The 26,497-nt window shown below is 38.9% G+C and overlaps 1 protein-coding gene across 2 annotated transcripts; it reads left to right on the top strand.

The window, feature by feature from the left end:
* The first annotated feature begins 207 nt into the window (after nucleotides 1–207).
* On the top strand, nucleotides 208–26,411 carry LOC124165936 (rho-associated protein kinase 1-like). 2 transcript variants are annotated; one of them, XM_046543473.1, is made up of 8 exons: nucleotides 208–340; nucleotides 461–543; nucleotides 839–1,098; nucleotides 16,147–16,315; nucleotides 17,978–18,188; nucleotides 19,209–19,399; nucleotides 21,670–21,829; nucleotides 25,429–26,411. In XM_046543473.1, the coding sequence occupies exons 3-8, from the start codon at nucleotides 846–848 to the stop codon at nucleotides 26,113–26,115; spliced, it is 1,671 nt and encodes a 556-aa protein (XP_046399429.1). In that variant the 5' UTR covers nucleotides 208–340; nucleotides 461–543; nucleotides 839–845; the 3' UTR covers nucleotides 26,116–26,411. The 2 variants fall into 2 exon arrangements, with proteins under 2 accessions (XP_046399429.1, XP_046399428.1); XM_046543472.1 differs by having other exon boundaries at nucleotides 208–375.
* Nucleotides 26,412–26,497: the final 86 nt, after the last annotated feature.

The raw sequence follows: 26,497 nt of genomic DNA, 5'->3' as shown, positions 1-26,497 counted from the left end.
ACTTAGGCATTATAGATTTTTAAACAAAAAAATTAAATTACGCTTTCGTTTTGATCTTTTTCATAGTTTTCATCACTATCTATGTTCACTTTTGTATTTATTTTAAAATCAGTACAGAAATGTTGCAACAATGCCCACTTCTCGATAACCAAACAAAACGTGAAGTGCGGTGTTTGAAAATTGGTGAAGACTTGTGAAATGTGTGAAATGGTCGGTCCTTGTGAATCCTTTCTAATGATTCTCTCTCCACCATAGAATTTATGTCACTACGTACTGTGTATATCATATTTGTGACTCACACGTTGAAACATAACGTAGTAAAATTACTGGAAGAAGAAAGGTAAAAATGGAGGTAAATGTGAATTTTACGAATCGGTCAGTATGCCGTGTAATCAGATTGAGTATTTTGGAAAGCGACTCATTTTAACATCCGCAGTGCTTATATTTGCTAAATTATTAGGCATATATCCGAGAAAGGAGAACATCTGCTGCGCAAGCTCTGAAGGTATTAAGCACATTTAATCTGGATGGAACAGAACCGAGGTGATCTTAAAAATTAAGTTACTTATGAAATTGGTCATTAGATGTGTATGCGTGGGAGTGGTGCCATTCTTGTCAATAAAATAAGTTTTTTTCCTCCATTTGATATGCATTTGCTGCGATAAGAATAAAATTTTAGCATTTGTTTCGTCTTTGGGTTTCATGCAGGAGAACGAAAGTTCATTTTCTGGCGGATATGTCTGATTGCGTATTTATGTTTGGGCAGTTATTTGAAGTAGGAAATGTGTGCGTGAAATATGTTTGTGTTACATTTTCTCATGTTTTTCAAATTCTGAAGGTCAGCAATGATGAATCGTGGAGACTTTCAATGGAACAAATTTGAGGATAGAGTTAAATATACCTCGTTACAATTTGCTAAGGATAACCAACATAATGGAACGAAATTGTTGGATTATTGTGAGCCATCCCTCCACGGAGAAGTTAATGTAGCTAATCTGGAGGAAAAGTTTAATCTGCTACTTACGGACTTCCAGTTCAATTTACAAGTTCTGAAAGAGAGAGATAAAGCCTTGGATTTGTGTGAAGCAAAGTTGGAAGGTAAGGTGTTTTCTGCCCAATACATTTTCAAAATTATGATAAGGGAGAACCGATTCCTCTTCTCCTGCACTTGAGTTCTTGTTTCATTTAGGTCCTATCAGCTACTGTAGTCACTTCACTGAAAGCCCGAGAAGTCGAATTTGTTCGGATAAAGACGTAGCAAGGTGTTACTCTAAGTTTTGGGCAGTCAGTGTTGTGAAGTAAATGGAGTTTTACGGCATGGAATTTGATGGAAAGCATCCGAAGTTATTTGTTTCATTCTCGAGCAATTAAGGCAGGAAATTATTGAAATGTTCATTAGGTGATTCAAGTGTGGTTAAGATTTTAATCAGGAATTTATAATTTGTGGTTATTTGCGGGCCAAAGTTTGACATGTATTTGAGGTCTACAGAACTTGATTCAAGCACTAATTTTTTAGGAACCCCTTGAGCTAAATAGTAAGAATGCATACCTCCTCACTTCCCATGACACAGAATTAAAAAAAAATATGTGCTGAAAAATAGTATTATAAGCACCTGCTTAAGCCCACATAAGCACCAAAATTTAGGAGAGTCATTTGTTTAGCTGAAACCCTAAGTAGCTATTAATACGTGTGTTTGCTTTGAAGGTAAAACATCAATTATTGGATGACTAGTGGGACTCCTACCACACACTTACTTTCTTGATTTTGTGGTTTTATGTAGGGCTGACAGATGCCCCACATTTCCCTGACACGTTAAAAATTCCAACCATCCTAAAAATTCCCAACTGCCTTGCATTAGAGAATAATTTACTCTTCCTAAAGAAATGTGGTTCTCCGTACCAGGGGCGCAGCTAGGAATTAAGGCTGAGGGGGGTTTAGGTGCAACTAATACCGGTGTGTGTGGGGGTATGGAATACTCACCAGGATATTGAGGTAGGTGCAAGATTGACAAAATCGTGGAATTTTAAGATAATTGGTTCAAAATGGTGAGTTTTCTGAGGGATATTTTATTAATCCTTACACTATTCTATTAGAAATATCAATCCAATTAAGTAAAATGGACTAAACTTAAAAATTTCTCTGAGCTCTGGGGGGGGGGGGGGGGTTTATCCCCAAAACCCCACCCCCCCCAGGGGATTTATTCCCCTGGCTGCACCACTGCCCCTTACGATTTGGGCAGAAAAACTTATGAAACCCTCTCACAACAGGCAATTTTCTTTCATATTGGTGTACATTAGGGGCTCTGAAATGTTTTCGTTTGTGGCAAATACCTACAATTCATCTGCTGATTATACACCCGTCTAGGTGCACCTAGATCCTCTGGCACTTCATTTTTCAATTTACTGTAAATTCCCAATTATACATTCTGATGAATGCAAGACAACATCTGGGTTATCTATAATATAATGTATGAGGCCGGAAAATGGACATTTTACTCCATGATGTGAAAAATATTTAGGATGTATATATTATGTATACATATTTTAAAGGTTTTTGCAGCATTCAGGTTCGCAGTAGGTTAGATGTCTGGGTTCTGTCTGCATTTTCATTTTTGATGGATGTTTGGCGACGTTTCTCCTACTATGTTGTAGGCATACTCGGGCGAGACAGCATGGCCCGAGGACACCTACAGCATAGTAGGTAAAATGTTGCCATCAAAAATGACAACGAGGACAGAACCTGGTAATCCACCCTACTATCATGTAACAATTTGTTAGCTGAGTATTGATAATAGACCATAATTTTGAAAAATCATTGTAGTGAACCAATTAGCCAGTAAGGAGATAAATTGAATTAAATTTTTAATTGTTGGGACATAGTATTGAGATTGATACCAATGGAGCATGACTGCAGCCCACTTGATTCTAAATGTCAACAGATGGCAGCACCAATCCTTCCTTCCTTATACCGTTGTTCCTTACAGCATCTCTGTAGAAGCAGCAGTACTTCTCTTGCACAGATACTTGCTAGAGGCTGTGAATGCAGATGGCCTCCTCTGAATAGGAGGCACAGAAGCCTCTGCATCTAGGCATATGTATGCGAAGCAAATGTTTTTGTGATTTGAGCTGGCTGGGAAGTTTCACCTTGTCACTCCTGAATATAGGCAATGCAATTGTATTTCTGGGGTACATTACTGTCCATAACTGACCCAGTATGAAGTTTATTCTAGGTGAATTTATGTGCAAACTCTTTTTTCCCTTAATAAATCACTGATGTTTGTCTGCAGAGCTAATTAACTTGCAAAAATGCTGCTTATTATTAGGTATAATGATCTTATTATTTCTGTTCAGACAGCTAATCCAATCATGTTAGTCTTTGCTTCCATTGTCAGTTTACCTGTACATGATGGGCTTTGTGTCGCTCATAACGTAAAAATTTTCTCTGGAAAATAAGTTCTTAGGAGGCAATATATCAGATGTTTTGTCTTCACTTATGTTCACTGAACAACAAAGGAAAGATTGATGAGGATTTTGTAGTTTAATGAATTATATAACTTGAAAGAACTTTTTCATGAATAACAATTTTTTTATTTAAATTTGATCTTTGGTATCATCATGACTTAGACGGGTCAGAATGGCAGTAACATTTGTTAATACCTAGGTATTGTACCTATTGATTCATTCTGGAATGGATATGAATCATCAAGCATTATGTGAGGCTCTGAGGAGTCTTATTTAAATATCTTAGACGCATTTTAGGTGAACATCTATGTCCTTGAATAAAGAATTTAATATAAGAGAAAAAGGCAGTATGCCTATTACCACTCACAATCTTAGATGTTTAACTTGCACTTTTCTTTTGTGAGCACTGTGGTTCTTTATGCGTAGCCTACAATGAGACAGATACCTTAAGACAAAATGCCACTCCACATTGAAACTAACCTATCCCTTGGGCTACAACCTTGTCACAGTGGAAAAGCTTGCATGTTCTTTGGCACTATGAGCTGCACTGGCAGGATTAATTCTAAATTATTAATGGTAGGGCCACCTATGCCAGATAGGTCGAAGGTTAGGAGTCAGATGAAAGGTAGTCCACGTGATGGTGTCACATAAAAAACACCTTTGGAATGGAAGTGGGAAACCCCTCCAACTATCTCTTCTCTGAAGACATGGAGTACAGCCAAATGAGCTCGCAAACTCATGTTACGGAACCTGACCCCAAAAGGCGAGTGTCATTCACAGCAGTGATGTAGGGAAAGTCCTTGGGGTCGTCATACAAAATCCTTTCTGAGACTTATCATCATCGTCATTAACAGCAGCACCAATGAACAAAGATGAAAAAAAGAGCCAGAACATGGAGAAGGAGAAGTCAGCAATAAATGTAGGGACGTGGAATGTGAGGACAATGATGAGGGCAGGGAAACTAGAAAATATCAGAAGAGAAAAGGATAAAGGAAGGGAGCTGGGGAGCAGCTAGGAATTAAGGCTGGGGGGGGGTTTAGGTGCAACTAATACCGGGGCATGTGGGGGTATGGTATACCCATCAGGATAAGCAGTAGGTGTGAGATTAATAAATCGCGGAATTGTTAGATAAATGGTTCAAAATGGTGAGTTTTACGGCTTTCTGAGGGATATTTTATTAATCCTAACTATATTCTATTAGTAATATCAATCCAATTAAGTAAAATGGATTGAACTTAAAAAATTCTATGAGTTCTGGGGGTGGTTTTATCTCCCAAAACCCTCCCTCGTTGGGCCACTGAAAGGGAGGATAGATATCTTAGGATTATGCGAAGTGAGATGGAAGGATGGTGGGGACTATTGGAGTGATGGGTATAGGGTTATTTATAGTGGTAGGGAAGGAAAGTCGGCAAGGGGTAGCACAGAAAGACGGGAAAGCGTGTGGTAGGTATAGATCAGGGGATGGAATGTTGAAAACAGTGTTAGAGGGTAGAATGTTGGATAAACGAGAGAGAGGAAGGAGATGAAGAGAATTTTTAGATAGAATGAAAGGGAGTAGGCCTTATTGTGAATTGAAGTGGGAAGTGCTTGAAGGAAAGGGAGGCTCCCAGAATGCGTCTTAAGTACTCCATTGAAATGCACCTTAATCGGTAGAATGATATTAATCATAATAATAATAATTGGAAATAACTTGCTAGAAAGATAGTCAAGTTCAAGTTGTGAGGCTCATATGTACCCAAATATAGTGCATCTTGAGGATATAATTGGTGTCTATGCAGTTTTTTTGCCAAATTGGAAGTGGGTGGTGGGCTATTCAATTGACCGCAGCCATACATCCAAGAAATGAAAACTACCAGAAACCTATGGTGTATTTTACGTAAAATAAACAAATATTGTAGTGGAAGTTATGTTAACCCGTTAACGCCTAGTGGTACCATATGGTACCAGCTGGTAGTGCAATACTAGGCGAACTTTTTTTGTTATTTATTGTAATTTGTTCGGGATTTTGAGAGTTTAAAACTAATAAGCATATTTATAATTACGTTTTTCAGAAAAGTTTGATTTTTCAAGCAAGATTTGACATTTTTGAGTAATTTTGATAATTTTTTGTGCAATATAGAAATTTTTTCAAACGTTTCTGGCATTAAAATGTGAAATTACTAACGCCTATTTAATTTCGATTTTTGACCCAGGGCCTAGTGGTGCCACTTTGTACCAGGCTTTATCTCCAAGACTATTAGTGCTAAAAGTATTAAATTTGAATCTAATCAATCAGATTTTAAAATTGAATATTTCGAAGAAGTTGGGATGAAATTTTTAATTCAGGTGTTACCGGGTTAAGGCTCCATTAAGGTAAATTTGTCATTTCATATAAATGAATTTAATTTTATGTTAGCTAGCCCATCAGGATAAAGAACTGAAGTCAAAACTCCAGTTGGAAACACTGATGATACTTGTTCAAGTTGCTTGATGTGATAAAAACTGTTAAAAATTGGGCGAGGAATAATAGAGACAGTGAAAGAAGAGAACTGAGATATCAGAAGAATAAATTTCGAAATAAGCTCAGCAAACTTAATTATCATGGATAAAAACAAGAATAAGAGTCTTGATTGTGAGACATGACGTCGGACCTAAGCTGTTTCTGCTTGTGCCTTCATTTTGAATATCTGTCAACTGGCTTACCTGTACTATTAGAGAAAAGCAATTTCTCAAATATTACCCCTGTTATCATTCGCTAAATTTCGGAAGAGGTTTCGTCAGTAATTTGATTGGTTCAAGTGCAAGGTGTGATGTTTAATTGGTGCCATTGACACTGCTTCAAAAAATTTTGTACCAACCTCAATTTTGAACAGCCTGCCAATTCTGCACAAGCAACAAAAGCATTGTGGTGACTCTTTGGCCAATCTTTGTCCCATTAAATAAATAAAAGCGAACAAACTATGTATAAATCCACCAATTTATTTATGTGGTACTACTAGTTTCGAAGCAGTGGCGTCATCATCAGGTACAAAGGCTACAAAGAAACAAACATCCTTATATATCATGTGGTATCGGGAGGAAGAAGGTAGGTGGAAGGGGTGGCTGGGAAATCTGAGGTGTGTGATTGGGCATTGTGGGAGGGTGGTGAGAGTTGGAGAGGGGCAGGGTGTGGAAGACCGTTGGTCGGGAGTAACGGAAGGTTGTTGGTGACTAAGGTAATGACGGGAGGTGTCCGGAGGAGTGGGGGAGGGGAAGGATTATGGGTTGTTGGTTTTTCCGTGAGGTTCAGGGAGGCTATTAGGAGGGGGAAAGGTTTTCAAAAAGGATATCATTAAGAAGGGGATGTTTCTTGATGAGTCTTCTAATCTCCAACTCTTCTAGCTTGTTCATTCTTCTGCCTTTTTCCTCCCTGTGTAGAATTTTTGGCATGAAATCACTTGTGGTTCTCCTCCCACAAGTCCTTAGCAAAGTGCTTACTTTGTCCCATTATTTTTCCATGATTGTAACAAGTCAAGGAAATCCGGGGATTAGAAATAGGTCAGGGAAAAGTCAAGAAGCCTTGTCCATAGCATGAGGGTAAATTAATGCTGTGATGCTTAAATCGAAAGAACCACCTGTTGCACAGTTGGCATGGGGATTTTGTTTTTGTGATTGTAATTTGACTCAAATTACATATACAAGCTTAAAATTTTTCATTAGAATTTAAATTAGTGTTAATTTAAAAGGAATATTTTTAAAAGGATTTTTATACATGTTTTCTTAAATAATTTTAGTATTTTATTGGCCCTTGCTCTTCAAAAATTTTTTGTAATAGTATTAAGGAGAGAGTAAAGATCTCAGGGAAAAGATGCATTTACTTTAGTTTAAGGAAAAGTGTGGGAATTTGAATTAGGGAATCTTGTTACAATACTGGCATCACTTTTTCAATAATTTTAGTGTTGATATCAGTGTGACTAGATGCTAGCTGGGCATAGAGTCAATTTGGAGAAGTGGTATTAACCTCTAAAACCTTATGTTTTTACACTTTGGTTGCACAGTGGATGATTAGGATGTTGTTAATCAGGTCACTGCTGATGCAGCCCTTCCTTGCATCCATTTTCCTACCTATTTCTGACGTATGCATATCACAAAGTGCACCCGAAGCAGGAAGCGCTAGCACGCACTTGGCAACTTTGAACAAGTTCGTGCAGAGGGATGCGTTTTGCTTCCAGTACGCAAGTGGATCTCCAAAGCGAGTCGTGTTCTTGCTGTTCAAGTAGAAGCTCAGCTCCCCCTGCTCGTCATCATCACTCTCTCCATCTGCGTAGTCTCTCATCACCTCCGATAAGAACTCACACTGGTCCTCCTCCAACTGGAGCTTTTTTTCTGGTGGTTCCTCGAGTCCTTTGTTCGCTTTTGGACTGCTGGCTTTGTTTAGAATAAGCATAATCTGTTCCTTTGTACTATCAAACATCTGATCTCCCAGATATTGTCTCACGAAACCCTTCATTTTTGGATGCAAAACTGTGGCTACACAATGAACCATATCTATGTGGAATTTCTCATTCAAAGCCTGAAGCAGTCTCTTCTTCAGCTGAAATGGAGAAAAATCCCTTGTCATTCATGGATTTATAATTGATATTATTCTTTTGGTTCAGAAGAAGATGTAGGTGCAAATGCATTGATCTAGTAATTGAAAAGTATCACAAAAAACAAGAGTTGATTGCACTTTATAGTATTGCACATTACATGAATGCATAAAGTGCAGTATCAATTAAAGTGTCTTGGTATCTAGGCAACTTTGAGATTCCATAATTATAATCAGTCATTTTGTAAATCACTTATGGAAATATTTACTTAATACTGAAGCAAATCATTGCAACAAAGAATGATGCTATTTGTTTTCTTATTGAAGTATAAAATTCTTTGAAAAACGAAATACGTATCCGTTAATATGATTTTGGAATGCATCTATTTCTAGAGAATCAGTTAGTAGCTTTTTAATATTATAGTGTGAAGTCGAAATAAATATGAAGGAAAACAAAACTAGGAGAAGGCTTCCCATGACTTTAAACAGGAAGAAGAAAATAAACAATATTAAAGAATTCCCTATCTGCTCTAGTAGAAGTTTGGTATTAGTCAATTGCCCTTTATTATGGAATAAATGTGCCTTGATTAGTTAGTAAGGCCGCCAAGAATGACTTAAGGAAGAGCAATTAATTATATGGGTGTTCTTATCTCTAGTAATAGATTTAAATGATGAAATACTAATGCTCAAGACAAACATTTTGTAGAAAATAACTGCAAATTTGGCAGCATCATACCTTGATGTTACCTTGTTGAAGTACAAAGGTGTTTCTTATTCTTTTGATGCTTAACAGTTTCACCTGTAAGTCCACATAAATAGGAAAAATATTATGTTTTAAGCTCTGGCTGTAGGGTTTTGGACTTTAGTGCTAAGCAGACGGACACAAGATCTTCTGGCAATGTGTGTCTCACAGTATAAATCACCTTGTCATCTGAAGACAAAACTATACTAAGGAAGAAGATGCTTATTAGCTTCAGTGGTTTGGCCCTACCTGGCTCAAACTATGCTAGGTTCAGATCCTTTTTGAGGCAAGTGATTTCCACCATTGAAGAATATACTTACAGCTGAGAACAAAATCATAGTAGGAAACAATTTATTAGACGGTACATGTGGAGCATGTTTCTTTATTGTAGTGAGGCATGGATGTTGACCGCAGCATAAAAGTCAAGAAGTGGAAACCATTTAAATTAGGTACTAAATAAGAATGATGGAAATATAAAGGATTTATTGAGTAAGTAACGACCTAAATAATCCCAAAAAGAAGATGGGATAACTTAATCAGCTATGGCATGATGGCCTGATGAAGACAATTGTCAAAGGATAAATTTGGGGGGATAAAGGTAAAGGATGGCCCTGAATTGGTTATGCAGGACCAGTTATGTAGGATATGACAGAGAAAAAAATGTGTCAAATATGAAAAGGTTAGCTCATGGTTAAGTGGAGTGAAGAGCTGCATCAAACCAATCCTTCCATTGTTCATTTCGGATGATATATATGGATTTGTGCACTTATTTTTGGAGACCACTTGTACCTCTTTGATGATTGGGGAGTCATCCACCTTGGCTTCCAGGCACCTCTGCAGCTTCACTTTGGTCGGGACGACAAGTGGGAGGGTAGGGGTGTTGCTCCAGATGAGCAACTTGGTAGCCTCGTCAAATGGTTTTAGCAGCTTCACCAACTCCACTAACAGACTCCTGTCCACACTGTACAAGCAAGCTGCGTCATGTGTGCCCCTCAAACACTCCTCCAACTTGGGCATTGCCTGCTGAATTGAATTCAGCATGGTGTATATGGCATTCCAGCACCTTGAGTGCTCTGGCTGGAGTGGTATGTCATCTTCAACCAGTTTCTTATGAACCCTATAGGATTGATTAAAAGATTCAAATTAAGTCCGCAAGGACATGCTTTCTTTTAATATCAATGCGCAAGTACTCCCATCTAATAAATTTCAAAAATTTTGCCATCAATAAAAAAAATAATTATTTTATTCAACATTAAACACTGAAACATGTGCTTCGTCTCCACACCGTTTCGGTCATTATGACCAAAGAATGAGCCTTTCTTTTGGTCCCTCATGGCCCCTCGTGTTAAATGATTGAGCCTCCATAATACACAAAGCTAAACAAATGTAATGATAATCATATTAAATCCTTGTCTATTTTTTTAAGTTTGGGAGGGCTCATGCCCTCGTGCCCTTCATTTTATCAAGGTAGAGTACTGCAAATCCAGCATCTTCATCATATATGATTCTCTCGACTGTTAATTGTTTATGTGGTTTACTGTAATAAGGTCTCATTCACAATATAGCTTGATTATGACTTTTTTCATATCACAGCGCATTTTACCTTTGCTTTTTATAAAATAAAAAGTATTACCATTGTAATTTAATTTCACTCAAAAGTAAAAATTACCTGGTATCTCTAACTGATGACACTAGTTTTCTGCATGTTTGTAATAAATTATGCAATTCTGGATACTCTTTGCTATTGAAGTCATTAAAGACAGCTTTAATAGTTGCATTGATTCCAGATCCTGCACAATGAATTTCTGTTCCCACAACTGATGCGTGAGTTAAAATATTCTCTCTGCCTATGACGTAGATATTTTGTGTCTTGACTCCAAAATCCTAGTTCAAATAGAAGACAGTGCATCAACAGGCATGTAAAATATGGAAAACAAGCCATCCGATTCAGAAGATAATGTTAGTTTTTTCAGAAAAGAAAAAAAAAACAATAAATATTTATCAACTGTATTTTTCACCAAAAATAATAAATAATATGCTCAAATTTCAGTGTAAGATTAAATAAGATTATAAGCATGCACAACATGGAAAACAAAAAAATTAAAACTGGAATGTAGTAAGGTAACAGTTACGCCAGGTTATCTTCAATGAATTCAAATGACAAGTGATAATCCTTAAAACTCACAAATTGAAAAAGTTGTTGAACTTTAAATAAGGAAAATAGGTTGGTAGAAATTGCTAATTATTTCATTTTAGACTTAAGTAAGCCAATGATATAACAACAAAGCAGAAAGTGAGTAAAATTTGAAGCTCACCCTCAATTTTTAGGACATTTATATTTAGAGAGAATAATGGAACTTAATTGATATTTATCAACAAGGTTGACATTTATTCATTGGGAAAATGTCTTATGAAAACTGTGCGTCAAAGGTGTGAAAAGGTGAAGGAGTACTACCCATCAAGCCTTATGGATTTTATATGAATATGTAGTGTAGTGAAATTCAAAAAGAGATAGAAATATTAATTACCTTAAGAACAAATTCCAATTTCTCCCTAAGAAACTCTTCTGTCTTACTTTCTGCCTCACAGGTATAAGCCACTCGGTTTTTCACAATCAAAGAATCCTCCGTTTCAAGCATGTAATGCATGGAAATGGTCAAGAAGTCCTTCGATGTCAAGTTATGAAACCACACATCAATCCCCAGTCCAACCGATGAACACTGGCATTAATAGAGACATATTTTATTAGTACCTTTCAACCAGCAAACATTGCAGAGTACATAAACCCTACTGGTGAGCAATATGCTATAAAAAATATGGAAGTGGGCAACTAGTATCTGTTGCTTTTGCACTGAAAATAATACATAAATTGCATTCCATCATATAAATCTAACTTATATTCTACAAAAATGATGACTTACCGACTGTAGCTCAGAAATTATAGTTTCCTTTTCCATTACGGCAATTTCATCCACTCTTCTTGAAACAGATTTTTCTGAAGGCAGAAGATCTTTCACATCGATTTTGGAACCATTTTTTGCCCCTAAATTGTATACGTACTCAATGAAGTTTGTGAATCCCGGGCTTGCTATCAGGTCAGGTGGGACAAGGTCCATCCCACACATTACGGCCATTCTTTCCTCAAACTCAGTATGAGGAACCACGGAAGGAGTTTTTGAGGAACAATGAGGTGAATTTTCTGGCTGGCATGTAATTCGAATTTGCTTACAGGAGTGTTTTCGTAGTCCGTTGGTCCCATCTTTGGATTTCCAGGTGACTAAAGAGTTGCAAAGGCTGCACACAGCCAGTTCCATTTTTCTCCCATCAACTTCAACAATCGAAAATGTCATCCATACATCGCTCTTTCCACGTCCAGGTACAAGACGAATCCTATCACTTGACTCATCCACTAACCTTTGGACCTTGATGGCAGGCATAGAATAAAAACAATAATTAGTTGTCCCTTACCATCTACCAAAATTGAAGAGTAGATTAAAGTGTACCAAAGATTCCATTCAAAGACATGGTGGAATATAACTCATCAAATTATTTATATTAACTGAAATCTGGACCAGGCTTTATTCCTGTCAATATATCAAATATTAATGCCCCTTCACCATAGCTTAGTGCTTGAATAGTTGTTAACCCTATATGTATTTCCATGTATTACTTTACCTGATCCTTTGATAGACATGGGCCATCTGTGTTTTCATACTCGATTCTTGGATATCCAGGTACCATTGCATTTGATTCAGATGTGAACTCTGGTAGTTGGGCTTTCTTGGCTATTCTTTGGCGCTTGCAAGCATGCTTGCGAAGACCAGTTGTGCCATCCTTAGACTTCCATATTACCACCACTCGGCAATCCCTGCACATTGTATAGTTGGTCAGTTCACCATCAAGTTTGACCTTGTAAAACCTCGACCAGACTTGACTCTTTCCTCTCCCAGGGACCAGGGTAACCCTGGGGTTGCAGGAGTCTATGAGTCCCTGCAGATCACGCTTTGTTACGATCGTTTCGGAGGCACCGCTTTGGTCGAGGTCACCTTGGTCCACCATCTCTCGCGGTTGCACGTCGGGCTCCGCGAGCAGTTCCGTGAAGCTGATTTCCGGCGGCACGGAATGCTTCCTGCAGACGTGGACTCGGAGGTTGTTGGTTCCGTCCGTCGGCTTCCATCTACACAAGCGGCTACACTGGTTGCAGCACACGAAGTCCTGCTGGATCCCATCCACTTCCACTAGCGAGAACAATTTCCACACGAAACTCTTCCCTTTTTTCGGGAGAATCCTGACCCTTTCGCTCGAGTTCTTGAGCAGATAGTTTATGTCTCGCGCCGTCAAGCGGGTTGCCGCGGGGGCGCCCTCAACTACTTGATCCATTGCTTCTATCTCGGGATAGGATTTGGGAGAGGCTTTGACAGGGAAATCCCCGCCAACCACTGCACTGACGGCGGTGTCTCGGAACCCGCACTGGTGGATCAAGGCCTCCGTGTCCCGGTGCACTTCCCACGGAATGGCCCTCGAACACTGGTTGCACACGACGAAATTCCTCAGTGTGCCATCGAGGACGAGCGTGGAGAAGGAATGATTTCGTCCGTCTGCACCTTTCGCAGGAATGAAACACAGTCTCTCACTTGATTCGTCTATCAACTGCTGTGCTCTCGCAGTGCTCAGGTTCTCGTCTCTCAATCCGTGGCTCATGTTTGATTCATCGGGCTCCCTTTTCACGAAAACGTAGCTCTGAAGCACCTTCGTGCGATATACTTTTTCGGAGATTAAAGAACGATCCTAGAGGTGATTGGTACGAGATTCGTCACTCGAATATATTTTAAGTAGGCACATATATACTGTTTCTGTTTTCCTCTCTGCTTTTCGACTTTGCAGCGTCGCTTGTTGAAAGCGGGAATGGGACGAAATGGGACCGATGAGGGTGAAGTTGGTTGGCGGAACGCGTGGAACCAACGGGAGGAACGGGAATGGGTGGGGATCAGCGGGCATGCGTACTCGCGGCGTATTTCAGGCTTGGATCAATGCATAGCCGGCAATCCGTACAGTATTCTGCCATTCAGACATTTAAACTCCTGCAATAATGCATCTTATTTTGTCATTTTCATGGAATTTCTCGCTCGATCGAGACTACTTAAAGGATTTTTCTCCAAAATATCGTGCGCCTCAAGTTAAGGGATATCCCCATTTTCCGTAAAATGTGTGTTACACGTACTATATATTTTCCTGCATCGAATTATGTTTTATTTGCTGAAGTTCCATTGTTTTGGTGATTGAAATAAATGGCTTGATATTCAATAACCTTCCTGGAGTCGATCACAAATGTTATCTTTAATCAAGTTGAGCGGTTTTGCTGTTCAAATGGAAAATATTTGGAATGCCGCACCTCACAGTTTCTATAAAATTTAATATTATAGTATTTAAATGCTAAGCAGATTTAATTTTCTGATTGAAACTATAATCACAGCAAAAATCGGTGGAATGCCATATTTCGTTTGAAATTCTGCCGCCCGTTAGACTGATGTGTTGAATGAGTAAAGGTTTCTTTGCTCAAACTAGTTAAAAATTTGTTTTAAAATACCGCTCTGGATTTTTACTTTCCGATGGAACTCGTACCTATGCACTGTTATTCTTTCTTTCTCCAATCGCCTATGCAATCCTTTGTACTGGCGCCAGCGGCTTCTGCTGTGCAGCACCAACTATCGCTCGTCCCGTTTTAACCGGGACATTTCCCTTTTATAATGTCCCGATTTACATTAGAAGTTCTGTTTTTGCCAAGAATTATCAGAAAAGATAAGGGATTTATCCCGTTGCATTATAATTAATTAATATATATTAATTGTCCTAATAGGCACTGTTATTGATAGATGATTTACCTTTAAAACCATTCATTTTTTAGATTTATATTATTTATTAATTCAATTTCTTATGCCTTAGATTTTAAACGATTAATGTCGTTACATTCCAACTATCTATTTGTATATAAAAGAGGATGTCTGTTTCAGTGGCGCAGAGAGGGGGGGGGGGTTTGGGGGTTAAAACCCCCCTCAGAGCTCAGAGAAATTTTTAAGTTTATGCCATTTTACTTAATTGGATTGATATTACGAATAGAATAGTACATATAAGGATTAATTAAATATCCCTCAGAAAACCGTAAAACTCACCATTTTGAACCGTTTATCTTAAAATTCCGCAATTTAATTATCTCGCACCTATCGCTTATCCTGGTGGGTATTCCACACCACCACACACACCGGTATTAGTGCACCTAAACCCCCCCCAGCCTTAATTCCTGGCTGCGCCCCTGGTCTGTTTGTCTATGTGTTTCCAAACGGCTGCACGGATTGCAACTAAAGTTTATACATGGGTGCATATGCTCCCAAATCCAGTGCTACTTCTGGTTGTCCGGCGCGCCCTTTGCATCGTTTCCTCATTACCATTTGTTACGTCATGTAATACAACGTCTGTGGTTGGACATCCTGCTGAGTAGGCACACCTCTTGACGCGATCTAAGGGAAAGCATAACTCAAAGGATTCTACTCGAAACTATTAATCCTCTTGGAACAAATCTTCAAACCTCAAAGGAGCCTACACTTAACCAGGGGCGGATCCAGGATTTCTTTCTGGGGGGGGGGGGGGGCACACAAGCAAGGCCATATCCAGGATTTTGTTCAGGGGGGTGCACAGGGATGCCCCTTAATACAAAACGAACGCGATGATAACGGGACCATATTAAAAATCTTGCATATATTTTAAGGGTCTGGGGGGGCTTGTGCCCCCCCCTAGATCCGCCTAAGCACTTAACCCTTTCCTGCTGGCGCCTTCAATAGGAAAATGTTTTCATGCCACGAGTACCATGAGAATATTTTAAACCTCTCTGTATGGATCTCTTTTTTGGGGGTGAGTTGCCTGGATATTTTCCCTCAGATTTGGGACCCACCTCAATGGGAGTCCCATCCATTATCCCGGCTATGGGACTACACATTATTAAGGCCGTTTTACACGGTACACGGAATTGCGCAGGTTAGAGCTGCATTAATTTCTAAAATGGCGTGGAATTGCGCGAATGCATGAACGAAATTAGAACAGGGACTATTTTGCCGTCTCGCATCCACGCATTCTCGCATGTGTTCTCGCAATTCACCGCTTTACACGACACAATTTTGATTGCGCCTTCACACGAACGTCAGACTGCGCAATTCCGTGTAAAACGGCCTTTAGATATGTTTGCCGAAGATTTTTATATTTTGAAATTAAAGTGAGAAAAGTATTTGGCTGTACTTAAAAGTATTTCAGTGCAGGGTGTTCTATGTATTTTCTACCTTTGAGCCTTTTGCAAGGGCATAGTGGTTATCAAAAAAATTATTCCCCTTCTCTCTTCCTTCTCCAGAAAATCATGCTGCTCTTTTTAAGAAGGATGCTTTGATCAGTGATCTTAAAGTCAGCTTGGATCAGCTTGAAGCTAAAGTATCTCAGCTTAATGGAGAGAAAGCTTTGCAGCAGCAGCATCACGAGAACCTAGTTGCTCTCAAAGATTCTCAGTTGAAAGATGCATTTAGGTAAGATCATTCTAGTTTTAAACTTGGCAAGGTTCCAAAACCTTCCCCTGCCCTCCCTTTAAATTCATTTTTGCCGCAGGAATCAGCAAAAATATTGCCATAGCAGTGGCGGATAAAGGGAGGGTGATGGCCTGGCCCTCCTATTTTCTGGAAAAATAGGAAAGTTGACAATCTTTCAAGAGGCTCTCTGTTGACCGTTTTTATTTCCCCGGTTTAAAAACAATTAAAAAATCATTGATGAATAACTAAAAGCCACTTAACTACGCATATCAGACCTCAGACACATTACACATTACTGCTGAGAGTCAGGGGTGCAGCTAGGAATCAAGGCTGGGGGGGGCTTTAGGCACAATTAATACTTACGGGTGTGGGGGTATTGCATACCCACGAGGGTAAGTGGGAGTTGCAGGGGCCCTCTTCCAGAAAATTTTAAGATTAATGGTTCAAAATGACTAGTTTTACCACTTTATGAGAGATATTTGATTCATCCTAACACTATTCTATAATTGACTCCAATCCATTAAGTAAAATGGATTACACTTAAAAATTTCTATGAGGTCTGGGAGGGGTTTTATCCCCCAAAACCCCCCCCTCGCTGCGCCACTGCTGAGAGTTATTTTACATCACCAAGGTACTGCAGAATGTGATAAGCATCTCTTGGGAGTTATGCACTTAGAAATACCTTTTATTTTGACGTTAATGGTGAATCAACATCTTTTTAAAAGAGAGCCAATATTTCGCAGATGGCAAATCGCCGTCTTTGCAAGCGAATTGGTTAAAGTATGATACAAATAATGGCAATTGGTGGAATAAATACCTCAAAAATTTGAAGGAAGAAAAAAACTTTGAATAGAATCAATGGAGACCTCTAACTCAAAACCACACCCTCTGACACAATAATGAAGCATCAACGATTTTCTTAAACAAAATGTTTCCAAGGAAAAACAATTACATATTGAGTATTCAGATCACAAAGATCAATAAGTTCCTCACAGTTTTGAGAAAGAATATTCTAAGATTGGAGTGATTATCTACCTGTTTCGCTTCCCTCCCCATTGAAGGTAAAATACCAAGGATCTTGGGTTGACTTCTTTCTTCTCCTCAAAAATGGGTTGATGGGCAACATTTTGTCTGGTTACTGGGTTGTATTAACAGATCCTTGAGCACTCAATAAGGTCTTCCATCCTTTATATTCATAATGAACTCTTTCCTTGGCTTTCCCCTTTACCTCTATCTTACATTCACTTAAGTTGGTGTGTTTACACCCTGGTAAACACCCTCAGTGTTTAAGCAGGTGCCCTGCCAGCCTTCCTTTTTGCTATCTATTATTTTCAACAGTTGATGCTTTTCCATTTCACCTCTTGCACTTCTTCATTGGTCAATTTAATAGTCCAATTTACTCATACTATCCTGCAGCAATACTGCATTTCAAAGGCGAGATGTTAATCTCCAATAATACGTTAATACCAGGCCCATGACGATTGAGAACGAGAATCATGAAAGGGGACGGTGAATCTCTTATGAGAGAAGAATCATGATTCTTCTATGAATCATTCAAGTGACTTGAATCAAAATGATTGAATCAGCAAAATTAATTACTCGCCCCATCTCTGGAGTTTACATATAATTCATGTTAGTCTCAAATTTTAATTTTTAATACAGGAACATGGAACATATTCAAGAGAAAGCAAAGCAGGAAATAGTGAAAAAGGAGTTGCTGTTTAAGCAACAACTTATGACGATAAATTCACTCAATCAGCACAAGCTACTTGAGGCCAAGAAAGAATTTGGAAAAAAAATTGAAGATGTCAGAGAAAGCTACCAGAAGGAATTCCAGATGAAAGTCAAAGAACTGGATTCCAAGGAGGCAGAGGTAGTATGTTGCAAGTGCCCTACAGCCTATTCAATAATGGATCAAAAAACTTTTCTAATACTGAGGTTGAAATACTGAGTGAGTGATTGATTAGTGGCTAAACTGAAGCTGTAATGTAGGAGCCTGAGAATACCCAAAATTACTTATGTAAAACGTATATCATGTACTTAAGTTTAGGCCAGCATTTTAGTGAAAAAGAGAGAGTTACTGCAGGGCTGGCCCTAGCAGGTGCGGGGCTAGGGGCAAACCTGCAGTGCGGGGCCCTTCACTTAAAATATTAAACTCTATACCCCATCTACAAATTCGAGCATTTTGAATCCCTACCACTCTCTGGCTAAGTATGTGTTCCCCTCCCAAATTCAGACTAAGTGTCGCCCCGCCCTAAGGCTGGCCCTGAGTCACTGAGAGAAACTATTTCCACTCCATGCTCACCTGGTTTTAGGCTACAATTGACCAATTTAAGAGGGCATTGTTTGAAAACATATGGGCGCAGCAGCACCCTAGGTCCCATGCTTAAAATCCCTGCGAGCTGTAAAACACACCATTTTGAACCATTTATCTGAAAATTCCGCAATTTATTAATCTCGCAGTTACTGCTTATCCTGATGGGTATTCTATACCCCCACACACACCGGTATTAGTTGCACTTAAACCCCCACCCCCAGCCTTAATTCCTAGCTGCGCCCCTGCCACTGTATATAGATTGGCCATATGAAGCTGGCAGTGGCGTAGCCAGGGGGGGGTCTGGGGTGTCGGAACCCCCCCGAAGTATAAAAACACAATCATTTTCCTTCATAAAAGAGAACAAAATATTGAAAAATCATAAATTTAAAAAATATTTCTTCAACAAATGAAGTATTTTCGATTATGAAAAGTGTTAAAATTAGTTTAAAACCCATTACTTAGTACCCTGTTTTTCAAAAATTTCCCCCCCCTGGTTTTGGATCCCCCAAACAAAATTCCTGGCTACGCCACTGGAAGCAGGTGAGGCTTGAACACTCGTAAATGGATATTTTTTAGATCTCCGATTTGAAACAAGAAAATGAATGGATGGCCACACAAGTCTCTTCTTTAAAGGAGAAGATTCTGTTACATCGAAGTTCCAAGGCTATGCTTGAACAGAAGCACGCACAAAAAATCAAGAATCTGGAAGATACAATAGCTGAGAAGAATATACTTGTGCTGAAAGAAATGGAAGACATGAAAAAGAGGTGAGGTCACTTTTTTACCTCTGCATTAAAAAGTAACCTATGGCTTTGTTGTTAAGGCTGGGGTTTTTTTCTGGGGAAATGCTACTGAGAATTGTTTCTAGGTTTCTTATTTAAGCAGAACTCATAAACACAGTAATGTATGCAAATTCACAAATATAGTCTAAGAGGGTGTTCCTCCACTTTTTTCAAGAAGAATTATTTTTCCATATTTTATGCATTTTTTTGTTGAAGACTTTTTCCGACAAAATATGTAAAAATTTATAATAAAAGAATTAATGAACTAGCTTTAGATTGATTGAATTTTATCTTTAATGTTTTCTTTGATGCTCCCATTATATTGAGAGAATCTATTTGTTCTTACACTTTTTGTAGGTATACGTCTGAAATTCACGTAGTGAGATACATACTATAGAAGGGAAAGGAAAGCAAGGGGTGAAATGTGATTCATAATTAAGGTTTTAAAAGGACTACAGGAATATTGCACAAGTGCCACAAACACATCACTAGACACACAGTCCTTTTAATGCACATTTTACTAGTTAGGATGGCTGAGTGGCCTTCTAGTGTGAATGTAGGGAATTGTGTATTCTGTATCTCCCTCCTACATCTATTCCTATCCTGAAAAATTGGAGGATGTTGTACCCCCAACAGCTCCCTCTCAGTTAGGTGACTTTGTTTTGGTTGCACACTCTTACTGAGCACAATACCTTCAAGGTATTTCATTTACAAACCATTTTATTTATACTTACAGGATCGTTTAAGAGTCACAAATTTCAAATTCCCTGACAAGAAATACACCCCACTTTTTTGCTCCCTCCTTTCGATCATTGCATGATATTTTTGCTCTGCTTGACCAATTACCGCCAACGTCATCTGACATTCACCTTGAGCCCAGGAAGTAGGTATGCATCATAGTTCTTACAGGTTATGCAGAGTAGATCTCATTGCAGTCAAATAGCGAAAAGCAGTCAAAGTGGCAGTCCATCCACATAATTTTGTACGATTATGGGAGAATGATCCTTTTACAATAGGGTAGTTTCCTTTATCAAAGAAAACGAAAGGCATTGATTGCGATTCGTTACCCACCATTAGTGTATTCATGATTTACAAATTATTTGGTTTTAGAAATCTCAGTTTAGACAAATGGCAATGGTCAATTTTAACCGCATTTGAAAAAGGCCAGATTGGCGCCCATGCGATGCCACTCCACGTGACGTCACAGGGACCTGGTTTCTATACGAGTAGATAGGGGTTTTACATCGCCTGAGATTACCAATGCATGCAAGAGGCACAGAGCTCAGGGAAACATCTCTTAATAAACACCTATTAAAATTGCCTGTACCCACCATTACTGTATTCATAATATACAAATTATTTCGTTTTAGAAATACCGGTTTAGACGAATGGCAATGGTCCATTTTTATCCTCATTTGAAAACGGCCAGATTGGCGCCCATGCGATACCACTCCATGTGACGTCACAGGGACCTAGTTTCTATACGAGAAGATAGGAGTTATACATTGTCTGAGGTTACCAATGCATGCATGAGGCGCAGAGCTCAGGGAAACATGTCTTAATAATCACTAATTAAAACTGGCTAAGGTCGGAAAGTTTTCTTCATTTGATAAGGTATTAATAATCCTTATTTAAGCCAAGCGCTACCAGCCAGCAGGGTACTCAGCTACCCGCTAGCAGCCTGCGTCGTATCAGCGCTAAGCCTCGCCTCAAGGTCACCTCACAGGGCAGCAGCGGGAACCAGAAATACGTCACACGGAGAGATTTCCCGGCATTCATACTTACGCGTTGCGTTTTCGCGCGCTTGAAAATTTTCACTTTTCATTTAATCGCGAAAAATAGATATCGTCATTTAAAAATCTAAAAGCGTGAAATACGTACTCCAGGAGTAATAATCTTTCGATTTAGGCAATAAAAAAATAATAGGAAACCACCCTATTGGCGGGTTTTCAGGAAACAGCAATGTTCAATCACAAACACCCACCAAATTGGATCTCCTGATGCTGTCATGCTCCCATTTCCTCGCCAATGAAAAGCTTGATTGAGCTAAAACATTATTTTCATTATTTAATGTTATTCTAATTTTAGAATTTTACCATTTTTGTGCGTAAACTAGGTTTTCCAACCCAAATATTTTTATTTACCTTAAACTAGTTAAGGTCTGTCATATAAAGCTCATCACAAAGTAATTAACTCAAATTTCTTGCTGCGAAGGATCATTTACTCATCAGTACAGTTTTGGCAATTTTTTGAAGGTATGAAATCCTACTCAATACTCCTTGTATGAAATGCAAGAACCTGGAGAGTGAGATAAAAAAACTAACAGAGGAAGAAGCGTTGTTCCAGGAAGAGTTAAAAGAATTAAAGCAAAATTATGATAAAGTTACAGAGGAAAAAAATGCCAAAATTGAAGAGGTAACCCATTTTTGTTCAATGTCTTTTGATTTGCACATGATATGAAATGTTACCTTGCGCTATTGAAGCATAATAATGGAGAAGTACATATTTTAATTGTCATACCAGATTAAAGGGAAAAACGAGCATTATCAATATATTTCAGTATACAATAAAAATTATTCCCAGTTATTTGGCTATTCATGGGAATTTTTTACTCTGGACATATTTACTATTTTGGATATTGTTTTATACCTAAGGGTTTATGCCAGCTCAATGCTCCAAAAGTATCACCAGCATTGAGTTACTGAGTAATTAACTTAAATGCAGCAGTGAAAATTATTGTTCCTATTCTGTGGGGCAGTACGAAAGAAATAAGTGGAAGAGGTGATATTCCCCATGACTACAACCAATGTGTAGTTACGACTATTGTCGACCACAGCCAACCTATGCATGCCAACTAACATGCAGAAAGCTGGCCAGCACGGTGGAGATCTAGCTGACATGTCTCACATCCATAGGCGGATCTAGGGGGGGCATGGGGGGCTCCCCCCCGAGATATGTAAAGATTTTGTATTATGGGGTATCCTTGTGCACCCCCCAGAACAAAATCCTGGGTATGGCCTTGCTTGTGCCCCCCCAGAAAGAAGTCCTGGATCCGCCCCTGCTCACATCCATACTAGACCTTGACAGCTGCCCGCAAAGAAGCCTTCTGCTTGCTGTCAGAGCCAGACTCAGGACCATAAAAATCACTTGATTATCCTTCATCTGAGAATAATCTTCATTTCCTCTAGGTATTGCAAATATGGTTTTACTAGTGGTAGCTCACACTGCCTTCATGACAGTGTTGAGATTACACAATAAAAAGTTATGGTACTTTTTCACACAATATATTTAACACGACCGGTTTCGTCACAGAGGCGACATCTTCAAATACAGAAAAAAATAAATAAATTATATTGTATTATTATATTGTGTGAAAAAGTACCATAACTTTAATTGTGTACAATGGATTTTCACAAAGTAAAGCCAGAAACAATCGAGTGTTGAGATTCTCCCATTCCATCCCTATCCCGACCCTGGAGGAGTCATCGGGCTCTCATTGCTGTGGCTCCTGCTTTCCCTTTTTCCTTCTTCTGTCCTCCCCCATCTTCAGGAGTGCAAGCGTGTCTCGGACTTGGTTCTCAACTCTTAAGAGTGTATCCCCGTGAGCCCATCCTAGGTTCCCGAAACCAATGTCACAGCTTTAAAACATTCGTGGCCAGTATCCTCCCTTTGGATTTACCCCTAACTCTTCCTCTGCCTTAATAACTCTCAGATCATTACTTAATGAAGTTGTGCTACTAATTGGCAAAGACAGTAAATCCCTATACCAATTAGTATTTGGAAGGATTATTTTATGGAAAAGGGAGGAGAACTGGTACTAATCCAACAAGGGCATGTTTGAAAGCACCTATAATGAAATTACATAACTTGATTTTGAGTTCACTTGATGACTAAGGTTAACGATTTCATCTGACAATTTGGGAAATACATCCAAAGAGGAGACATTAAACTGTCAACTACTGAAGAATAAAACACGATCTTGGGAAACTTTGTGGTATTCCATCATAAACTTTATTACGTGAAGAGACTTTTACTAAACCACATATATAAAAAAAAACCTTCAACCACCTGATGATGATGCTAACAGGTTGAAACCCAGGTCATGATCTAGTTTTTATTTATGCGGTTAAGTAAAAGTTTCCTCACGTAATAAAGTTTGTCAAATACTGGTTAATGACATCGATGCTGTGGTTATTACATACCTATAGGAAATTCAATGCTCATTTTTTTTACTTGGCAATGACTGCTAAATGTTTCCTCTGTGAGAGGCAGTTCGTATATTGCCATTGGAGGTCATTGTCCTTTGCCATTAAGTTAACTAAAACTCAATTTAACTTGATTATTGTTGCTTTTGAAAATTCCCTAAGAGTAGAACTAGGGCTAGACAAAGACGGCACTCTCAGGCAAGCTCTCGGCAGGTTAGTACCTGCTCTCTTCCCCATTAATGGTTTCCCAAGACAATGAAAAATTGGTATTGAAGATTTTTCCAACTTCAATTGGCATTTGGATTTCTGGTCTTCAGACATTTCCACTGTAAGTACACTCGGCATGAATCTGGAGATCCATCTGTAAGCCCCTGAAAAAGAGAGGGTTGATTTGACTTGGAGGGTACCTACTTAAGGTTGCAACCTTAAGTACCCTCCAAGAAGTAGCACCTGTTAGAATCTCACAAAATGGGATGTGTCTTCCAAAAAAATGATTTTTTACAGGCCCGAAGAAATGAAAGCCTGTGGGGGCTAAGTTGGGACTGTTTGCTGGATGTTCCAAATAATTTGCATGTATGACAACTGCCGTTTCTCTAATTGATATTAATGAAGCACTGCATGAAACAAATGAGTTTGTACACCCCACACACACAGTTGCAAAGTTATTAATGCCAAGAGTGAAATTTGTAGGAATGGGAGCAACAGCCAATATCTTGACTGATGCAGTTGTTGTACCAGCACATGCTGTCGATTTCAGCCACATTTTTTGAAGGAACCTGCTTGTCATTATTGGTTATTTGTCACTGATGACACCGGATGTGTAACCAAAGGGAGGGGCTAATAATGAGAAGAGTCAAATTGAGGCATCCATAATTGATTCGTTAAAAAATTGCCATGAAAAAAATCATCTAGTGTCCTGTGATACCAGCTAATTCAAATGATTTTTTCTTGGCTATGTTCACCCCTGATGTAATTGATATTATGACTCATATTGACTCACCTTCTTATTTTGCTTTTCAACAAAATCTCAGAGGTCGCCCACAGTCTAACTAGACTCCTAACCGGTGGGGTACGGAGCATAGCTGCCCACTACTTTAATGCAGATACTGTGCATACATTACAACCTGAATCTCTAGAATGGGGTCAAACTTAGGGTGTTCAGGACCCCCTACCCTGCAGTAGGGTTATGAAAATCATGCAGGGCCATGGGGAGTGGGAGTGGTCTCAAATGCCTAACCAGGCCAAAATATTAAGGAGATAATATAAAGTGTACCCGTTTCCGCTTCCTGCCTCACTGATGGCGGGGTAAATTCATTTCCAGCCAAACTAAAGGTTGTGGGTTCACGTCCTGCCCGAGTAGAATACCCCAATTTTGGATATGGATTTTGGTGTACAATCATTGTTAGCTTGTTAACAAAATGCCGATTTAATGATCAATAATTTGTTTTTGGTGGCATGATAATCAATAAAAAGTCAAGCCTCTCAAAATGTGGTGGAAAGGTATTCTTCCAAATGAACCCATTCAAAAACGTTTAATTACCATGGCCATGACCCTATGGGAAGGAGTATGCTGCCAAATTGATGCCGCACATTCATACACATGTAGAATATATAAAATAATCTGGCTGTTACAGGATACTTTGAGTAAAAATTCTAACAACGAACAGTAAGTACAGGCCATGCTCTTCTACACAGTTATACAGTTCTAGTTATACACAGGGATTCATAGATCGGGATTAATACTAAGTTTTACATAAAATACAGAAACACATCCCAATGTTCATACGATTAAATTTTATACATTAACAGGTAGAAAAGCAACTCTCCGAAGCCCACGAGGTGATTCGAAACTTGGATGAACGTAATTCAGCACTGGAGAGAGAAATTAAAGCTATAAAAGATACTGCAGAAAATGATTACTCAGGCATCGGGAGACCAAAAGGACCTTTGGACAGCAATACTGGCACGGCTCCCAATAGAGCACACACAACGCCGAAGGAATCGCAAATAAATTCTGACGGTCACTACGAAATGAAGCCAGCAGCATCTCAAACTAGTATGTTATTGAAAACCCAAGAAGAAACGACTCAAACCGTTCCACCTGAAAATAATTGCATTCCCATCCAAAGTGCGATTCACAGCAGAAATTTGAACCACCTCAAACACTTGCAAGACATATTACGAGCCAGAGCTAAACAGCTGGTCAGCAGTTTATCTGAATCTGCAGAATGTGACGATTTTCTGGCAACATCCTCCTTAAGCCATCATTCCAATTTAATGGTGGGTAGAGACCGAAACTTCGCAGCGGTGAATAAAGAAAGAGTTCATCATTTTCACGACAAAAGGTCGTGCGACCGATCCCATTCTAATTTTGAAAGAAAGCTTAATGATTTAGAAACACTGGTGGAAAAACTAAAAGCCAGTATGATGGCCAGCATTCGTTGTAAGCTAAAAGATGAAAATGCCTCAAAATACAATAAAGGGGAATGGTATTAATCAAATCAATACACATACTGCCTTTCCTACTCGTAAGATGCCAGAATGTGATGCTGTAACCAAAGAATATTTTCGGACGTTCGATTGAGCGTTTACACAATTCTAATGCAAAATACGCACAAATACAAAAATGTAATATAAATACCTCATTAAATCCAACTTAAACGATCAATGAGGTAAAAAATCATCACTACACAGGTTCCGATATTTCACTCCCTTTGAGCTTTACTTCACACTTTCACTTCGATATAGATAAAAATGAGAACGAAACAGTATAAATATGACGAAGCATTTAATGACGAAATGGTACTTAGTATCAACAGGAGGATAAATGAATACTACCAACAAGCGAATTCTCAGCACGATTCAAACAGATGTAAAC

This window comes from Ischnura elegans, chromosome 9 (genome assembly GCF_921293095.1).
Source record: "Ischnura elegans chromosome 9, ioIscEleg1.1, whole genome shotgun sequence".
In the NCBI taxonomy this organism is placed as follows: Eukaryota; Metazoa; Arthropoda; class Insecta; order Odonata; family Coenagrionidae; genus Ischnura; species Ischnura elegans.
This window is presented reverse-complemented; position numbering and strand designations above follow the sequence as displayed.

Bases quoted from the DNA above. Each gene is read 5' to 3' on its own strand.
- LOC124165936 (XM_046543473.1), top strand. From the start codon at position 846: ATGATGAATCGTGGAGACTTTCAATGGAACAAATTTGAGGATAGAGTT. The intron at 16,316-17,977 runs GTAAGATCATTC...TTTTTAATACAG, and splicing joins CAGTTGAAAGATGCATTTAG to GAACATGGAACATATTCAAG. The intron at 21,830-25,428 runs GTAACCCATTTT...ATACATTAACAG, and splicing joins AAAATGCCAAAATTGAAGAG to GTAGAAAAGCAACTCTCCGA.